Source organism: Felis catus, chromosome D2 (assembly GCF_018350175.1).
Source record: "Felis catus isolate Fca126 chromosome D2, F.catus_Fca126_mat1.0, whole genome shotgun sequence".
Taxonomy (NCBI): domain Eukaryota; kingdom Metazoa; phylum Chordata; class Mammalia; order Carnivora; family Felidae; genus Felis; species Felis catus.
In genome coordinates, this window is record NC_058378.1 from 22,360,426 (window position 1) to 22,377,362 (window position 16,937).

General features: G+C 38.3%; 1 protein-coding gene across 3 annotated transcripts in view; it reads right to left on the reverse strand.

The window, feature by feature from the left end:
* ANK3 (ankyrin 3) overlaps positions 1-16,937 on the reverse strand; it is a 682,576-nt gene that overhangs the window by 503,638 nt on the left and 162,001 nt on the right. Inside the window, exon 1 of one of the 3 annotated variants that reach the window (XM_045040008.1) lies at positions 15,068-15,686. The exons of the other annotated variants lie outside the window; for them this stretch is intronic. Coding sequence (XP_044895943.1) covers positions 15,068-15,130 — 63 coding nt within the window. The 5' untranslated portion in view covers positions 15,131-15,686. Of the gene's footprint in view, positions 1-15,067; positions 15,687-16,937 lie in introns of those variants that run through there. 3 annotated transcript variants of the gene reach the window in all.

Sequence of the window (16,937 nt, forward strand, 5' to 3'; positions counted from 1 at the left end):
GACAGTGGTCAACATAGCTAAAAACAAAGGTACAGGGGTGCCTGGGTGGCTCATTCAATTTGAGCATCAGACTGTTGATTTCGGCTCAGATCATGATCTCATGATTCATGAGACAGAGCCCTGTGTTAGGCTCTGTGCTGACACTATGGAGCCTGCTTGGGATCCTCTCTCTCCGTCCCTCCCCTGCTCAGTCACTCTCTCATGCTCTCTCTCTCAAACAACAACAACAACAACAACAACAACAACAAAGGTACAAACTTGGGGCCAGAAGACTGTCCTGGTTAGGTGTCTGTTTTATTGTTTTGGCAACACAAGGGTTTTTTCAAGAAATATTAATTAGTTTCAGCATTTCCATATCAAGGGATTTCACATACAAATCTAGACTTCTGGCTTTTCTTAAATGATTATGAAACTGTCCACATGGCCCCAATTTATTCATTTATATTACTTCTCTGGCTTTTTAATCATGAGCTTGCCACCCGGGTTCAAAACAAGCTCTCTCCAAAAAACCTTTCCAGATGAACAAAATATACTTATAATACAAATACACTTTCTTTTTAAGTTTATTATTTTTTTAAAGACAGAGAGAGAGCACATGCGTGCATGCATGCACAAGTGGAGGAGGGGCAGAGAGAGTGGGAGACAGCGAATCCCGAACAGGGTCTGCGCTGTCAGCAGGGAGCCCACAAGGGGCTCACTCTTATGAACCTTGAGATCATGACCTGAGCCCAAATCAAGAGTTGGATGCTTACCCGGCTGAGCCACCCAGGTGGCCCTCAATTATACTCTTAAGTCTGTGTTATTATTGGTCTTAGGTTATCTTTTTATCTTTTAAATGTATTACCTTTTCGAACTACATCACATAGAGCTCTTTCTCTAAATAAAATTCTAAAGCGGTTGTCCCGAAAGATGACAATGCTCCTGAGAACAGAGACAGGGCAGGACCCATGGAGCCCAGGACAGTGTGTTTCACCGAGAGTGCAGGTGTTCCAGATCATCCTGCTGGGTCCAAACTGGTGGCGGCTCAAGGAAAGAGACCTAATGCACTAAACACTAAGCCTTTCTTCCCTGGAGCTTCTTTCTACAAATGATATCTGCCAACCGGCGACCAACTTTAAGAAGATGAACCCAGAAACTACAATGACATGAGGTTTTATAGTACAGCCAAAGGGAGTCGATGACAATTTAAAGTATATGACAAGAACCACTCTGAATGTCATTTAAAAATCCAAAACCCACCCAACAGACACTGGAATCTGCAATGAGAGGTGTCAAGGGTGCATTCCCATGTGGTTTTTCTCGTACATCTCTTTGCTAGTAAGCTTATTTTCCTTATAGGATCAACCATACAGTACTATCACTATAGCTTCTAGTTGAGTCCCTCAGCAGGAATATTTCCAACATTTTAGTTTTGCATTTCTTCCATTTTTAAATAAGACCCGAGTCCAAGATTCTTACAGAGGATGGTATGAAATAAAAAGAATAAAAATAAAAAGAATGAAAATTCTAAAAATTTCCGGTTACAAAAAAATTTAAAGCAAGAAATTTTAAGAAAACATTTAGATAAAAGGCTACATTTTATAGGAATATTATATCCTCTTAGAATTGAAATTTATAAAAATTTTCTGGTTATAAATATATTTAAAGAAAGAAAAAAATTTAAAGCATTCAGGTATAAAGGCTACATTTCATTTTGAATCTGAAGACCACAAAACAGATTTTGAATGGGAATTCTAAATCTTCAATATGTAACACATGTCACGACCAGAAAGTACTCTATGGGGTAACAACAGTTTTGCTCAGCACTGTGTGGAATAACTTGATTAACTGCATATTTTCATGCAGTTGGGTATCACCAAAAAAGAAAGAAAAACAACAAACCTACCCCACTTAGAAAAAAGCTAAGCACCCAGTATTTTGGGAATCTTCCTGATTCTTCTGTAAGGATCATGGAACCCATGAGCAAATGCCTTTCCAAAAATTTTTTGTAGTGTCTACTTTCAGAGCAAAGCAGTTGATACTTGTTTATGATAACACGTGATTAGAGTCACATATTCAGAAGCTCTTGAGGAAACGCCCAGTGGTGCAGCTCACCTGGTTTTGCCCACAAAACATGTAGCAAAAATGGGCCTACGGTTGTCAGTCACAGCCCACCTGGTTCAGAAACCTCCCGTTCTGTGACCTTGCCCAGGAGCATTTTCTCACTGTAGATATTACAAGAGAAGCAACTGAGGATGATTGAAGCTATACTATGAAATGAGAATTATATATTATTTGCTCCATTATAAAGTTAGCCATAAATACATGCTACAGAGAGGGTATCTGATATTTTAAGCCTCTTTCTTCTCTCCGGAAAACCTTATGCCAGATGTGGCTAAATGCACCAGCTATTTTTCTGGCCTTGTGCAAAGAACAGAGTCCATTTCGTCCACTTTGTTCTGGGATAGTAAATAACTTGTGCTTGCAAAGTCTTCTCAGTTCTGCCACCGTTCAAAGATCCTATTTCAAGTAAAAGTCCTCATCAGGAACATTACCACAAGAATTTTACTTTCCTCCTATGCTCTAGTATACACCTGCTGCCATTCACTAAAAGCTCACAAGTGGCTCCTCTATTTGCACTAGATCAGTGTCACTGTCTCTCCACAAACCCCTTCCCGCCATCTCTATTTGTCTATGATAAAATGCACACAAAATTTCGCTATATTTTACTCCCACAAAAAATCCCAAAAGAGTCATAAGTGACTAAAGTAATTAAGATATAAAAATAAGAACACAACAGGGGTGCTGGCGGCTCATTGGTTAAGCATATGACTTCAGCTCAGGTCATGATCTTACGGTCCGTGAGTTCAAGCCCCACGTCAGGCTCTGTGGTGACAGCTCAGAGCCTGGAGCCTGCTTCAGATTCTGTGTCTCCCTCTCTCTCTGCCCCTCCCGCCCCCCCCCCCTCTCTCTTTCAAAAATACATAAACATTAAAAAAATTTTTTTAAAGAAAGAAAGAAGAACACAACAGAAATCAAACTATAAAAAACCTATTAGAGGAAAACATTCTGGCAAGTTCTTTAATAAGTTTTATGTTTATAGGATTATTACATGACCAAAGAATTCCATTCCTAAGTATATACCCCGAAGAAATGGAAAGAGGTATTCAAAGAAAAATTCATCCACAAAACAACAACAACAACAACAACAACAACAACAACAACAACAAAATTCATCCACAAAAGTTTATTGCAGCTCTATTCACAATAGTCAAAAAATTAAAACAATCCAAATGTCCTCTAAGAGATTAATGGATAGACAAAATGGGGAATATCCATACAATGTAATATTATTCAGTTACAAAAAGGAATAAAGTACTGACATATGTGACAATATGGATAAACACTGAAAATATGCCAAGTGAAGAAAGCCAGACACAAAAGGACACATAGTGTATAAACCATAAACCATTCATATGAAATACCGATTATGGTAAATCCATAGAGGAAGAAAGATTAGTGGCTGTCAGGGCCTGAAGGGGGGGCAGGGAATATGGAGTGACTTCTCAGTGGATACAGGCTTTCCATTTGGGGTGATGAGAAAGTTCTGGAACTAGACAGTGGTGATGGTCGCACTACATTGTGAAAGTAATTAATGCTGGTGACTTGCATTTAAAAATGGTGACAATGCTTGATTTTATGTTATGAGCATTTTACCATAGTAAAAAAAAAAAAATCATCTGTGATCTACATGTAAACCATGCGCAAATTGTCACTGAGGGATCTTCTACTTCGGCCCAAGAAGGAAAGTCCAACAACTTGCTTTGCCATTAACTAGGGTGTTCTTTCTAGAACTACTTCATATCCCACACTTTAAATTTAGAGTGGTGTTAAGTATAATATAACAGAACGGCATTGGGATTCTATGTGAAAGGTGAAAAGACTAGTAACTGTTCCTTGTTTTCTTTACACTTCAGTTATAAAAATACAAAAACTAGAATGCAAATTAGCAAATGAGGTGGCTACATTATTAGGGACAAAATAACGCTAGAGGTGTTGAATGGAAGGTGACAACAACACAGAGGAGGTTCCCTTGGGCTTCTGTCCCCTTCAGCAAACACAAAGCTCTGCCCCAGATCTCACCCATTACACTATTGCTTTGAAAGTATGGATTCAATATTGTTGCTAGAAAGCAGTGTCTTAAAACCCATAAGCATCATAGGTATCAACTAGTTCAAACTACATTTCAGATATCAGAAAATGGGAAGTTTCAGTTCAATGTCACACTGGTAAACTCAATGAACATTTTTATATTTTCATATATGTTGTCTTAACTATCTTCAGTGTTGATATCGGCTGATTTTGAATCTCACGTTCCTTCCACTACATTGCTTCTTGCTGCTGTTATAACAGGGCCAAGAAGAAAATCCACAACGTGTTGTTCTTTCTTCTATACCACCCTGTTCCCTCATTCTAAATGGTTAAATAAAATACAAAGTACAAGGATTTTTAGAGCACAAATACAATAGTAAAATATACACTACCATGTGAATATAAATGCTAATAATCTAAATCCTATCTGGCATGTCCTACTAGAAGTTAACATTACACAAATATAATGAACGATCTCCACTGATTTTTATGATTATAATGCAATATGTTCTATAAATCTGTTCCTAAATTGAAATTTCACTAGAGGTAAATATGTAATATCCTAAAACAATTCAGAAGATAATTTTTAAACACATTGTTATTTTTGGATGACAAATTTCTAATTTTTTTATCGAAGAGGAAGGAAATCAACATTACAAATAAATTTTATCATCAAGGAACAAGCTATTCGGATTTGTAAACAAGAAAAGAGAACAAGTCTTATTCAAATGACACACAAAAATTCTGGTTGAGGGAGACAATGAATTTACATCTCTTAAAGTCTGCATTTCTGCATAGGCAGTAAGAAGGACCAAGCTTAATCTTATACTAGCAATGCTTTTAACACTAATGGCAACAACAGCTACTTTATGACATATGCCTATTTTCAGCCAGGAGCTGTGTTAGCCAGTTGGCATATACTGCTTCTAATCCTTATATTAAACCTCTATGTAAGCAATACATCCCCATTCTAAAGAGTAGGAAACAAGGGCTTAGACTTTAGGCAACCTGGTTAACTTTGCATAAATATTAAGTGCCACAACAAGAATTTAAATAAACTCTGGTGTACGTGTTTCCATTCTCACTCTTGCCAGTTTCCCATGCAAAATATCTTCCTTTGACCAAAGCCCATGATCATAATATTTTTAGGAGAATCTCCACTTCAAAGATTACAGACAAGCTTTACAGGCAGAAGATAAAAGGCACATATTGACACATTAGTTTAGTGCAGCTACATTAGTACATCTATCTTCTAGAGACAAAACTATAATTGGCATATTTATAATTTACATGAAGTGCTATCACCTAATGCCTAAAGTTTACCTCCTAAAAGGCATTTTGTCTAGAGATAAAAGATTCATGTTAAAAGCATTTTCATCAGGTGTACTAAGGAGAGAAAACTTGTCATTAAATTTAAGCAATTAAAATGACTGTTTTGTAGTCTTTACACCGTGATAGTACAGAGGACCGTCCTTCATTTTTAGTTTTGTTCTAGAGATCCCCTAAAATAGCAAAATTCTGTGAAAGACAGTGAAAACTTCAGAGGAACTAATGTGCTCCTGCAAGTTCCTAGCACCTATCTCAAGTACCCTCACATAACTGAAGCATCAAAGTCCAACACTAGCAAATTCTTAAAAAGAAAGGCTGGAGTCCTGGAATCTATTATTGCTATTCTAACCTCATAAATACCCTGTGCATTTTTTTCTAATTGGAAGACAAAGAACAGTTGAGGAGGATGAGCCCTGCTTAATGGATCCGAACAGAAAACTTCAAATATCTGTTTCTTTCGCTTCTCTCTGTGTCCAAAACAACAGATTGAGTGAAATAACCCCACATGTATGGTAGGAGGCATCCATTAAATTCTTGATAAACATCTCTGTGGGTGCAGTGGGGTGGAAATCCATAAAATCAGAACTGTAGTTGCTTTTGTTTTTAAAAAGAAACTTTGAAGTTATTCATAAATATTTACTTGAATACATGACTCACTTAATTACCTGCAATTACACAGAAAATCTTTTTCATTAATATTCAGACTACCACGGTTCAACTTCTGTATGTATTTTTGATGTTCCCTCTATGTTAAAATGAGCTAGATTTAAAAATGGTGAAAACGATATTTACGATAACATGATAATGTTCCAAAGAAATTTTTCAATTTTGTAAAATGCCAAGATAAATTGCCTAGTGATGAAATCACTGCATGTAAAGCCTAAATAAGCCAGCATGGTGGAAATGACAAAGGAAAATTACACAATGTTCCCAGATAAATTATCTAGAGGTTAAGCTTCATGTCAAGGAATTAGCTTGGTTTGCTATAATTATCGCTTAATTTTTCTTTAAGTGCCCACAAAACATAGACATTAAAGATGACACCAATGCTTGGAATTATGAAGTCTATATTCTCAGGCAAGGCATATTTATTTCATGGGCTACATATGTGCTATTTGCAAAAATTACTGTGCACAAACATCATATCAAGGTTTATCCAATTTAGTTTCTGATGTATGTCTTTATTTGTATTTCTAATTTATTGAATAGACTGTGTACTTGGGGGTGGGGGGGAGTCACTGTTAATTAGAAGCTTAAGAGATGAGGGTTCCTGTAAGTCTCCAAATTCCTTGCTGTACTGAAGTCACACTGGTTAACAATAAGCAGCACTGAAAGGAACATGAAAAGTAGAATAAAAGCTCATCGTCCTCACAAGTTCACTGGGTGCTACCCTGTTTGGGTGCCATGTAGCCCCAGCTGCCTCCATAAAATATTGCTCTTTACCCTTAAAATTCACAAAACATTGACTGAATTCCAGGAAGAAAAAGACATTTGAGAGCAGTGTACAGAAATCTTTAAAGTTCATACCAATGAGAAGAGTCCTTCCTGGGGACCTAACTACTGCAGGGCATTCCCCAAGCAGTTCCTTCTGCCTAAATGTCATCTTTCCAGAGCTGGCCAAGTCCTTGTCATAACTGAGCTCATCGCTCAAGGGTTCCTACCGCTTAAGGGTCCCTACCACAAGGCCTTGCCTGCTACCTTCCTGCCATGTTTTAAACTCCTTCACTAGCTATAGGGGCCGTCCCTTCTTTGAAATCCAGTCTTTCTCTAGAGTAGAGGCCTCTTGTGTAATTTCCATACTGACTTACTGCTAGTACTCACTCTCTAAGTTTGTTGCCTCTTTTGTTCCCAGATGAATCCCTTAACACCTAGAATAGTGAGTGCTCAAAAAAGATTTGTTGAAAGAAGAAATGTTATGGTATTGAGGCAGAATCAAAATGCTGAACTAGATCTGCTAAATAGCTTTGTACCATTATAGTTTGTTTTAACACACACACACACACACACACACACACACACACACACACACACGAAATGCCAAACATATCTCATGTGCTATGAAACATATAATTTAAAAGACTAGTGAGTTGGGAGTGAAAGATACAGGATGGCCTGCATTCAGTAAACTGTGTAATTACATTCTGAGTTTCACAAGCAAACTTCACAGGAATTATTTCAAATCTTGGTTTTCTTCAAGACACTGTTAAAGCCAGTTTATCAATTGGTATTTCCAATAATATTAATGAGATGTCTTAAGACAGCATGTTCCTATTCCCTAGTGGTGGCAGAACCAATGGATGTCAATGACTAAAGTTAAACAATAGAAGGATTAAGAAGTTGAGAGAAGTTTCTAGATTTTAAGCTGTTAACATAACCATGAAATAAATTACTTTATGTTTACATTTATGTATAACTGTGAGGAAAAAATGGAACGAAAAGTTTTTAAAATTAAGTTGTATAACATATGAGTAATACACCCATAAGTGGGAATTTTTATCTAAGACGGATGACAGAGAGAGTCATTTTATGTGCTAATTGTGGGAAATTAATTATCCCTCATATGATTAACATTATTTTCTCCGTAAGTAGGCACACTGATCGAGTCAAACAATAATTTCCCCAAATCTATATTTTTTCTTCTAGAAAACATATACCAGTTATTTCTCATGACCTCATCAAATGGCCATGAATAACAAAAAAAAAATCAAAAATTTCCTAAATAACATATTAAGACTTTTTTCTTATTATTGGTATGCCACAATTCACTACTTAAAAACAAAACAACAACAACAAAAAGTCTTCATAAATATCATTTTCAAAACCACCTTGTCCAAAATGCTCAGATTTCTTTTTTTAATATAAAATTTATTGTCAAATTGGTTTCCAAATATGTTGAGATTTATTGCCGAACAAGCAAGTATCTGTTAGATTGCACCTGGAAGTAATTTTTCCTGCAAGACTGAAAACTGCATTAGGGACCTTTGATATGGTGCCCAGCATTACAAAATGCCACTTTATCTGAAATTTATTAAGGACAAAAACAAGCCCCTTCCTCCTCACTGCAAGCTAACCTTAAGTCATGCTGGCTCATGTCCAGCCGCAGCTCAGGACTCAGTACAGACTCGCAATCCATTATCTGAAGTTCTGCAGCCAGGAAAGCTTTGGAATTCAAAACTTTCCAGAGTTTAGAAAGGTATATACCAATATTACGGACTCACCCCCACAGTATGTTGGGACCGTATGCCATAAGCAAAGAATTTTTACTTCTGCAGAAAAACGTATGAATATTCACACTATGTTGGATAAATAAAAACTATAAATAGCTTCACATAAGGTCAGAACAGGTTTTGCTGCCAAATGAGTTCAGGTCGGGTCAGATTTTGCCGCCAAAGAAGTTAGAAAATATTTTCAGGTTTCGTTTTGAATTTTGGAATTATGGAGAAGGGACTGTGAACTTGTGGGATATCAGTGGCTTCCTTTATGGATTTGATGTTCAGGGGCCATGCCCCAAGGCTGCTATACAGAAAATAAATTTATATCAAGTTTCAACTGCCTTTTTTCTAATAAAAAATTGAAGAAAATTTCGAGGTAAATGTACCTCACTAAATTCGATTTTTAAAAAGTGGTATTAGGGGCCCCTGGGTGGCTCAGTCGGTTAAGCAGCTGACTTCGGCTCAGGTCATGATCTCACGGTCCGTGAGTTCGAGCCCCGCGTCGGGCTCTGTGCTGACAGCTCAGAGCCTGGAGCCTGCTTCAGATTCTGTGTCTCCCTCTCTCTGACCCTCCCCCGTTCATGCTCTGTCTCTCTCTGTCTCAAAAATAAATAAACGTTAAAGAAAATTTTTTTAATTAAAAAAATAAAAAGTGGTATTAAATTGAGTGAGGGTTTTTAATGAAATTCTGAAATCCTGAAGTAACCTCTCAGGTTCTTTTAATTCATTCACTCTCTCCCTGCAAAAAGAAAGTTTCAAATGTACAAACGTCTTGAGTAAAGACAACATGGAAATCTGCATACTGAAATTAGCAAACTCCAATACTAAGTTCAAGAAAATACCATTACAAATTCATTCTTGGAGCAATCAAGATTTCTGATTCTTGGATATGGATGCACAAGATATTTAAACATTTTAAATGCCTATTAACTATAAAATTGATAGTATTTGCAAAAATAAAGTGCAACAGCCAAGAGAAAAATTATTGAGAATAAATTTAAAAACATTAAAAAATTTCTACTTACATAAGACTAAAAGAAGAAATATTTGATAGTGATTCATACAGTGAAATGGAAAAGGATATAAAAGCCATTTGACATGGAGTGTACATTAGTCCCCATACACAAAGCACTGGATATGTGATCATGTTCCATGAACCATAACTCAACTCATCCCACTCATCAACAAAAGACTTCAAGAAGCTATTTGCTTCTAGAGCAATAGCAAGCAATGTCCAAACACACAAATAAAAATTACAACACAGGTCAACATAGATGTCATGTGTACAAAGTGTGCCCGCACATCACCTGAGTTTGGAGGGCACTTGGCTATCAAGGCACCTAACCAAAGACACTAGAACCAAAATAAACAAACAAAAATTCGAACAATGAAAACTCCAGCAGCATTAGGAATAGTGAATGAAATTCAGAAATGGACATTCTCTTGACTCTTCCTCAAAAAAACAGGTATATATTGGATAACATAAGCGTCGTAAGAGAAGAAACAAAGACAGCTCTCATACATAAGGCAAGGACACGGGAAAAAAGACTAGGAAAGAAAGAAAGTTATGAAGTCCACCCACAGAAGGAACACAAAGTGAAAAAGACTAACCTAAAGTAAGTTATTTGGGATTCTTAAGATGGAAGAGGCAAGCGAACTGAAATGGTGAAAATCCTTTCCTGACATTCCCTAGAAAATCAGCAAACTCACTACAATGAGTTTTACCCAGCAGGGTCTAAATATCTAAGCATTTTTTCCAATCTGCCACTAAAAAGGAAGGGAGGAAGCAAGGGAGGGAGGAAAGAAGTAAAGAAAAAAAAGTCACTGAATGAAAGGCTAGAGGACCTAAGTTTTCAACAACCATCGGCAGTAAAATATATGACCTATATTCCCACCAGATGGGATGATGGTGTAAAATAAAGACCTAGCACTTCTACCAAATACTAAGGGTGTTTTTCTAAAAAGCAAATCTGACTTCAATACTCATCTGCTCAAAGCCTTTTGGTGAACCCAGAACAATAAAGAGATCTTTAGCTCAAACTTCTTGAGTTGGCCCTCATCTTTTTTCCATCTTTTATCTTGCAATGACACATCCCTGTCCACTATACTCCAACCACACAAAACAATGTTTAGATTACAAAGCAGGAAGCAGGCGGCTTCAAATCCTTCTCTCTCTTTCATCCCACACTCTATTTGGAAGGTTCTGACCCTCTGGGGAGCACTTAGAAAACACGTATCTTCTTAACATCAATTCAAGGATGCCTTCCTCTATCTATTCTTTCCTAACATCACCCTCAGATGGAATTTCCTACTCCCTCATTCTGCCACCAACAGAACCTGAATTCACCTTTATTTGGTACCCTTAACACTTTCTGCATGGATTGGTTTACCATAGCTGGCCCTGGCCCAGTAATTAAAGACTCTCCACTACATAGCATCTGCTGAATAACTAAATTAATTGAAAGGACTTCAAGCACCATCACATGTTTTATTAAGCACACTGAAGTTGGGAATCTGGACACCACACCCTTCTCTGAATGCTCCTATGGATTGAATTGTACCCCCTCTCCAAATTCATATGTTGAAGGCCTAACCCCCAATGTAATTGTTTGAAGACAAGGCTTTTAGGGGGTAGTCAGGGTTAAATGAGGTCATAAGGGTGCACTGCTTATCCAACCAGTCTTACAAGAAATCAGTCTCTCCCTCCTTATCCTCCTCACCAAGGAAAGGCTTCATGAGCATACAGTGAGAAGGCAGCCATCCACAAGTCAGGAAGAGCCCTCCGTACCAGGACCCACCATGTGGGCACTCTGATCTTGGATTTGCATTCTCTAGAACACTGCGAAAATAAATGTATGTTGTTTAAACTATCCAGTCTATGATATTTTGTTATGGTATCTTAAGCCAATTAAATGCAGATGCTAAATAAATAAAATCACCAAATGACACTTTTCACACTTATTCTTTGGTGGCTGACTCAGCTAAGTACTTCCGGCAGTCAGTATAATATTATGTGGGCAAAATGGCCTCATTTGCCATTTCTTCTTTAAAATCAGGCAATCTATAGAAGGTTGAAATGCCACAATAACAACCACTTTGATTTTGGGTGTTACCATTTCTAACATCTCTTTTGAAAATATGGCCCTACTGATTATTTTTATTTTACTCTCCTAATATCCCTGATAGCTGTGTCAGACACATGAACCCCATTTTATAGCTGAAGAGTTTGACTGTTCTATTCAAGACATCCGGTTGAAAGCAGGGCTATATCAGAAGCCAGCTCTCTTGACTTTCAGTAAATCCTTCTCTTTATAACCAGCACAAGGAAAGATAAATAGCTACAGGATATGGATACACACACACATACACGCGCACACACATACATACCCATGCACACTCCCTCTTCACGTTCAGAGCAAAATATAGAAATTATTAGGAAAAAACATTTCCTCACATCAATTTGCATCCATCTATCTCTGAGCAAAATACAAAACACTTCCTGTGCACTAAAGAAGGAATAATATCATGATTCCATTGCATCTAGCTTGCTGGCACCAATATTAAATATGTCTCATGAGAGACTTTATACACAAATTCCCTAAACATGGGATCTGTTCTGAAAACAACAACAACACATAATTTTTAAGGCCATTTTGAGACATATTCCTATACAAAAAGGATTCCACACTAAATTTTATTTTAAAACCACTCCATAAATAATTAGGAATATTTCAAACATTTGGAGAGCTTGTTGCAACAAAATGTGCCAGGTTGCATACAGTTCCCACCTGAAATGCTTTCATTTGACCACACCCACTGATGCTGCAGTGTAGGTCATCTAGAACACCCGAGACCTTCTGGAATATTTTGTTCAGAAGGAAACAGAACGCACACACACACACACACACACACACACACACACACACGCATATGTGTGTGTATACATATATATCCTTTTGAAGAAAACAAAAAATTATTATATTTTTAATCCAGAAAATATTGGGAGAAAGAGGCCTATTCATTTAAAAGATACCTCCTACTTGGTATGTATCTACTCTAACACTAAACATTCTTGGTGAATTCTGGTCAGTAAATGAGAGAGATCTTTCAATGGGACATTTATTTAGTGTCAGCTGCATACAAGGAACATACTGAGGGCCTCCTGAGGTGAATACCAGCAGGTTCAATATAGATAAGAGAATAGGACAGGTACACGATACCTTGAAAAAGAAGCAGAATGTGTTAAGTGTCTTGATAGTATAAGGTATTGTTGTCAATCCAGAAGACTGACTGACTTCTAAGCAGGGTGAATTGACAGATTTCAAGAAGAAAGCAAGATCTGGCTTGTACTTGGAAGGATGGGTAGGATTTCACCAAGCAGGCTGGCACAGAAATGCCTTCTCCATGGACAAAGGACAAGCATCAGAAGAAATAATTAATTTGGGGGCTGGTAAGATCTCCAGTTTGGATGGAGTCAAATACGAATGAAGTAAATGGTAAAGGAGGAAAAAAGCCTGGGATGTGGGTGCAGGTCAGATTGGGAAGGGCCTCGGGCTCTGTAGTGAGGAATTTGGACTTCACTAAGCAGGCTGGAAGGAGTTTGGAAGGTACTGAGGCAGAGTGGTAATGAAGGCTTCATAAAGAGTACCCTGACAGCAGCTGGGAGAGTATAGCACATATGAGGGAAGGAATCAAAGCAACTGACTTCATACTATCTCTGAGAAGGATAACCTTATATGAGGAGAAGTGGAACACAGCTGGTAAAATTTCAAGGAAGAGAGAAAAAAACGCTCATGTTAAAGGATTCCAAATAAAGGCTCAATGGACTTACAACCGACCCAGCCACTGCTCACTTTCATCTGGATTGCACTGTCGTGGCTCATGATGTGTGTCTGGGCTCCCCATGACACTCCGTGTTCAGAATCATGGTGGAGCCTGTCAGACACTTAAGGCCATATCTCATAAACATGAGCAAAGCTGACAGCTTTCCTTGAGACCAGAACCACTATGCCAAGCATTAAACAAATCATTTGTGCTGTGCAGCTGCGACCTGCTCCCTTGGGAAATCAGAATAGCACCTTTGCAACATCATCAATCCCTGCGGAGACGACATACAAGAAGTCAAGGCTGACTTAAAGCTCGTCTGCACAGCTTCACCGTCTGTAGGATGTGGAACCACTGCCCTAGAATATGGCACATTCATAAACGTGTCCTCAGAGTAGTCTACTGATAGTAGCTCCTTTAAGAACACCAAATGAACCTTTCCATAAATAACAAACAGTGCTGTTTGTTAACAATTAAAAAAAACTGTTAATACTGACAATTCAGTGAGGAGTTGATATCTTTATCTTCTCTACTATAATCATCCATTCCCTACATGTCCATTGGTCGAGCATACATTACGTTGGGTCAAGGAAGCATTTTAAAGAGTCACTATTATATATAATGGCCCTAGCTATTAGAAGATATTATCTGAAGATTCTGATTATAGATAAAAAAAAAATATATAGTACACATTTTCCTTAACTAGCTCTGAACTAAAATCCTATTTTAGGAATTTGTTTTTCTTTGTTATAGCTATACAAATGTCTTTTCCGCTGGTATACACCCTATGGAAGCCAGTTTATTAGCCACAATGGATCAAAAGCAAATGCTAGACCTAGGGAACTACCTTCCCCCCCAACCCCCATTTTCAAAATGTACTAAAAAGTTAGGAGCACATTTTAAGATATACACATTCAAGACAACCAAAATGAATCTACAGGTTTATAGTAATCATCTATTGATATTTGGGAGATTATTCAATATACATGGAAAACAAAATTAATTTTATAAATTGTAATGGACAGATGAGGCATATGGCTGTATAACTGCAGAGTCTATTGCAAATTGAGATTTGTCAGCCATAAGCTGATCAATAATTAAAATGGAGTTCACCTCCATGCTGTAATTTTAAAGTGTAACTACAGGTTTCCCTAAGTTTGCCTCAAATATGTGTTAAAGCTAAACATCTATACCATAATAATATTCATTAGTAATTGTACCCTGTTGATTAACAAGCACTCTGGAAAATTTAAAGGGAAAAAAACACACCCACCCACATAATTAGGACATGTGTTTACTTAATAATCCTGAATATCGCTATGAAAAACACACCACTTCAGTGAAATCTAAATGACTATATTTAACCTTTTAAATATTTTAGCAATGCATCTGAGTTGTGATGTTTGTCTCCAACACAGAACACACCCATTATTAATAGACCTGGAAAACAAAAGCAATCTGATTCTAGCAGCTTCTTAAAAATCCAATCTCTGAAAAATCCAGCCTGAAGATCACTTCCTCCCCGGAGCCAGAGAACAATACAGAGAACATGTTGCTTATTCATTTCTTACCTTTTTTCCTTTCCTTTTCCTGTGAGCAGGTTTTGCATTTTTCTCCTTTGGTTCTTCACTCATCTTTCCTTTAAATCAGGTGAGTTTATAAAAGACAAGAGATCACCGCCCGTATTCCAACATCCAAAACCACGACAAAGAGTCAAAGCATTGAGACCAAAGTCCATTTACGGGTGCTCCCCGGGCAGGCAGCCGCTGCTTCAGCCCAGCCCTTGCTGCTGTCAGAGACCCGCGGGCTGCGAATGTGGCACCGTTCAGCTTCTCCTCAGGAAGAAACTGGGTGTTCTCTACATCAAACAGTCAATGATTCTCACAATGAAAATCAATATTTCAGCCTTTCATGTTTAACTAATCATTACCCTGAGATAAAATCTTGACAACACTTTGTTGCTTGTTCCTCCACAGTGATTCCAGCCTGTAAATGGTGAGAGAGAGAAAGCGAGAGGGAGACGGAGACACACACACACACACACACACACACACACACCCTCACACATACAGAAATAAGCTACAGACTGCTGACAAGTCTCCCGAAGCCTTCCCAGAGGCTGATTTGCTGCTTGTGGCAGGCTGGGAAGCAGAATGTAAATTGTTCTGAGGGCTGCCGGCCTCCCATTCGAACACATGTGTTGAATGCATCAGGGCACAGCAGAGGAGGAGGCGGTCCAGAGAGTGATAAAAGATCAGGTTACAGGTTCGCAAAAAACACTTGGGTGATTCAGACAATAAAAGAGACCTACTACTACTGGCAAAGCCAAAGGTTACACTTTCTCCATGCTGACTTCTCTTTATGTGATGAGCAAAAAGATGGGCAAATTGCCAATCTCCGGCTAAATATTTCTAATGAAGGGCTAATTACAGAAGGCCCCATACCTAATTTACCCTCATTTGTATTTGATCATTGGTTTCCTGCCATGAATATACCAACCAACCAACACCAGAAGCCCTCCAGAACACTCAGGAAATATGACGAGCAGAGCCGCCGTCTACACATGTAGACACAGTACATACTCCTATTACATACTCCACGCCACACACTATCCTAACCGAGGGCTGCAGGGTGTTTTCTGGATACCTGGGAGGGAGGGGGGGAGCTCCCACCTGAGGAGAAACTCCCTGACCCTGCTTTCCATCCATTTAAACATAGCTGAATTTGCAGCAGAAACCGTCATGTAAGCATCTCTTGAAGAGCGCTAGATACATTCTGATTCAGGAAGGAACAAAGTTGTGAGCCAACACAGGCCACCACGAAGACTGAAACAGGTCTCTCAAAGCAGATAACTCACATGGGTGTAAAGACAGGAAGAGTGAACAGGGGAGGAGGAGATGAACAGCAAGGTCAGATCCATCCTTAGGGGCCCAGAAGCCAGGAATCAATCATTTCCTTTCTCGCTCTAACAACTGTATTCAGGAGCAATTGGATTAACATTTTTATTCACAAGAAATTGGATTAAAATGATATAAAGCACAGCATTGCAGGGAAAACCATATCACAAGGACTAATTTTCACTATTGTGTGGGGGAAGATTTAGCACTGGTTTGAGGAAATGATGCTAAAATATTGACCCAAAAGGGCAGATGTTTATACTCAAATATTCCCCATTCTTTACCTAACATAGGAAGGGGGTTTGTGTTTATATGCAAACATTCCTTCAACCACACCTCAAATCACCAGCCCCCACCCCCAGAAAACCTGAGTGTAAGGGATGCTTGAGATGTCCCCCTGTGGCCAAGCAGGCCAGGGCCATGGGTGCAAAGTGGCCTTTCCAAGAGCTACCTGGATTTTATGAACTGTAGGTTAGCTACTGGAGCTACCCACTATGAGGTTGCACATTGTTTCTTTATAATAATGTACACCTCAGTAAGTCTG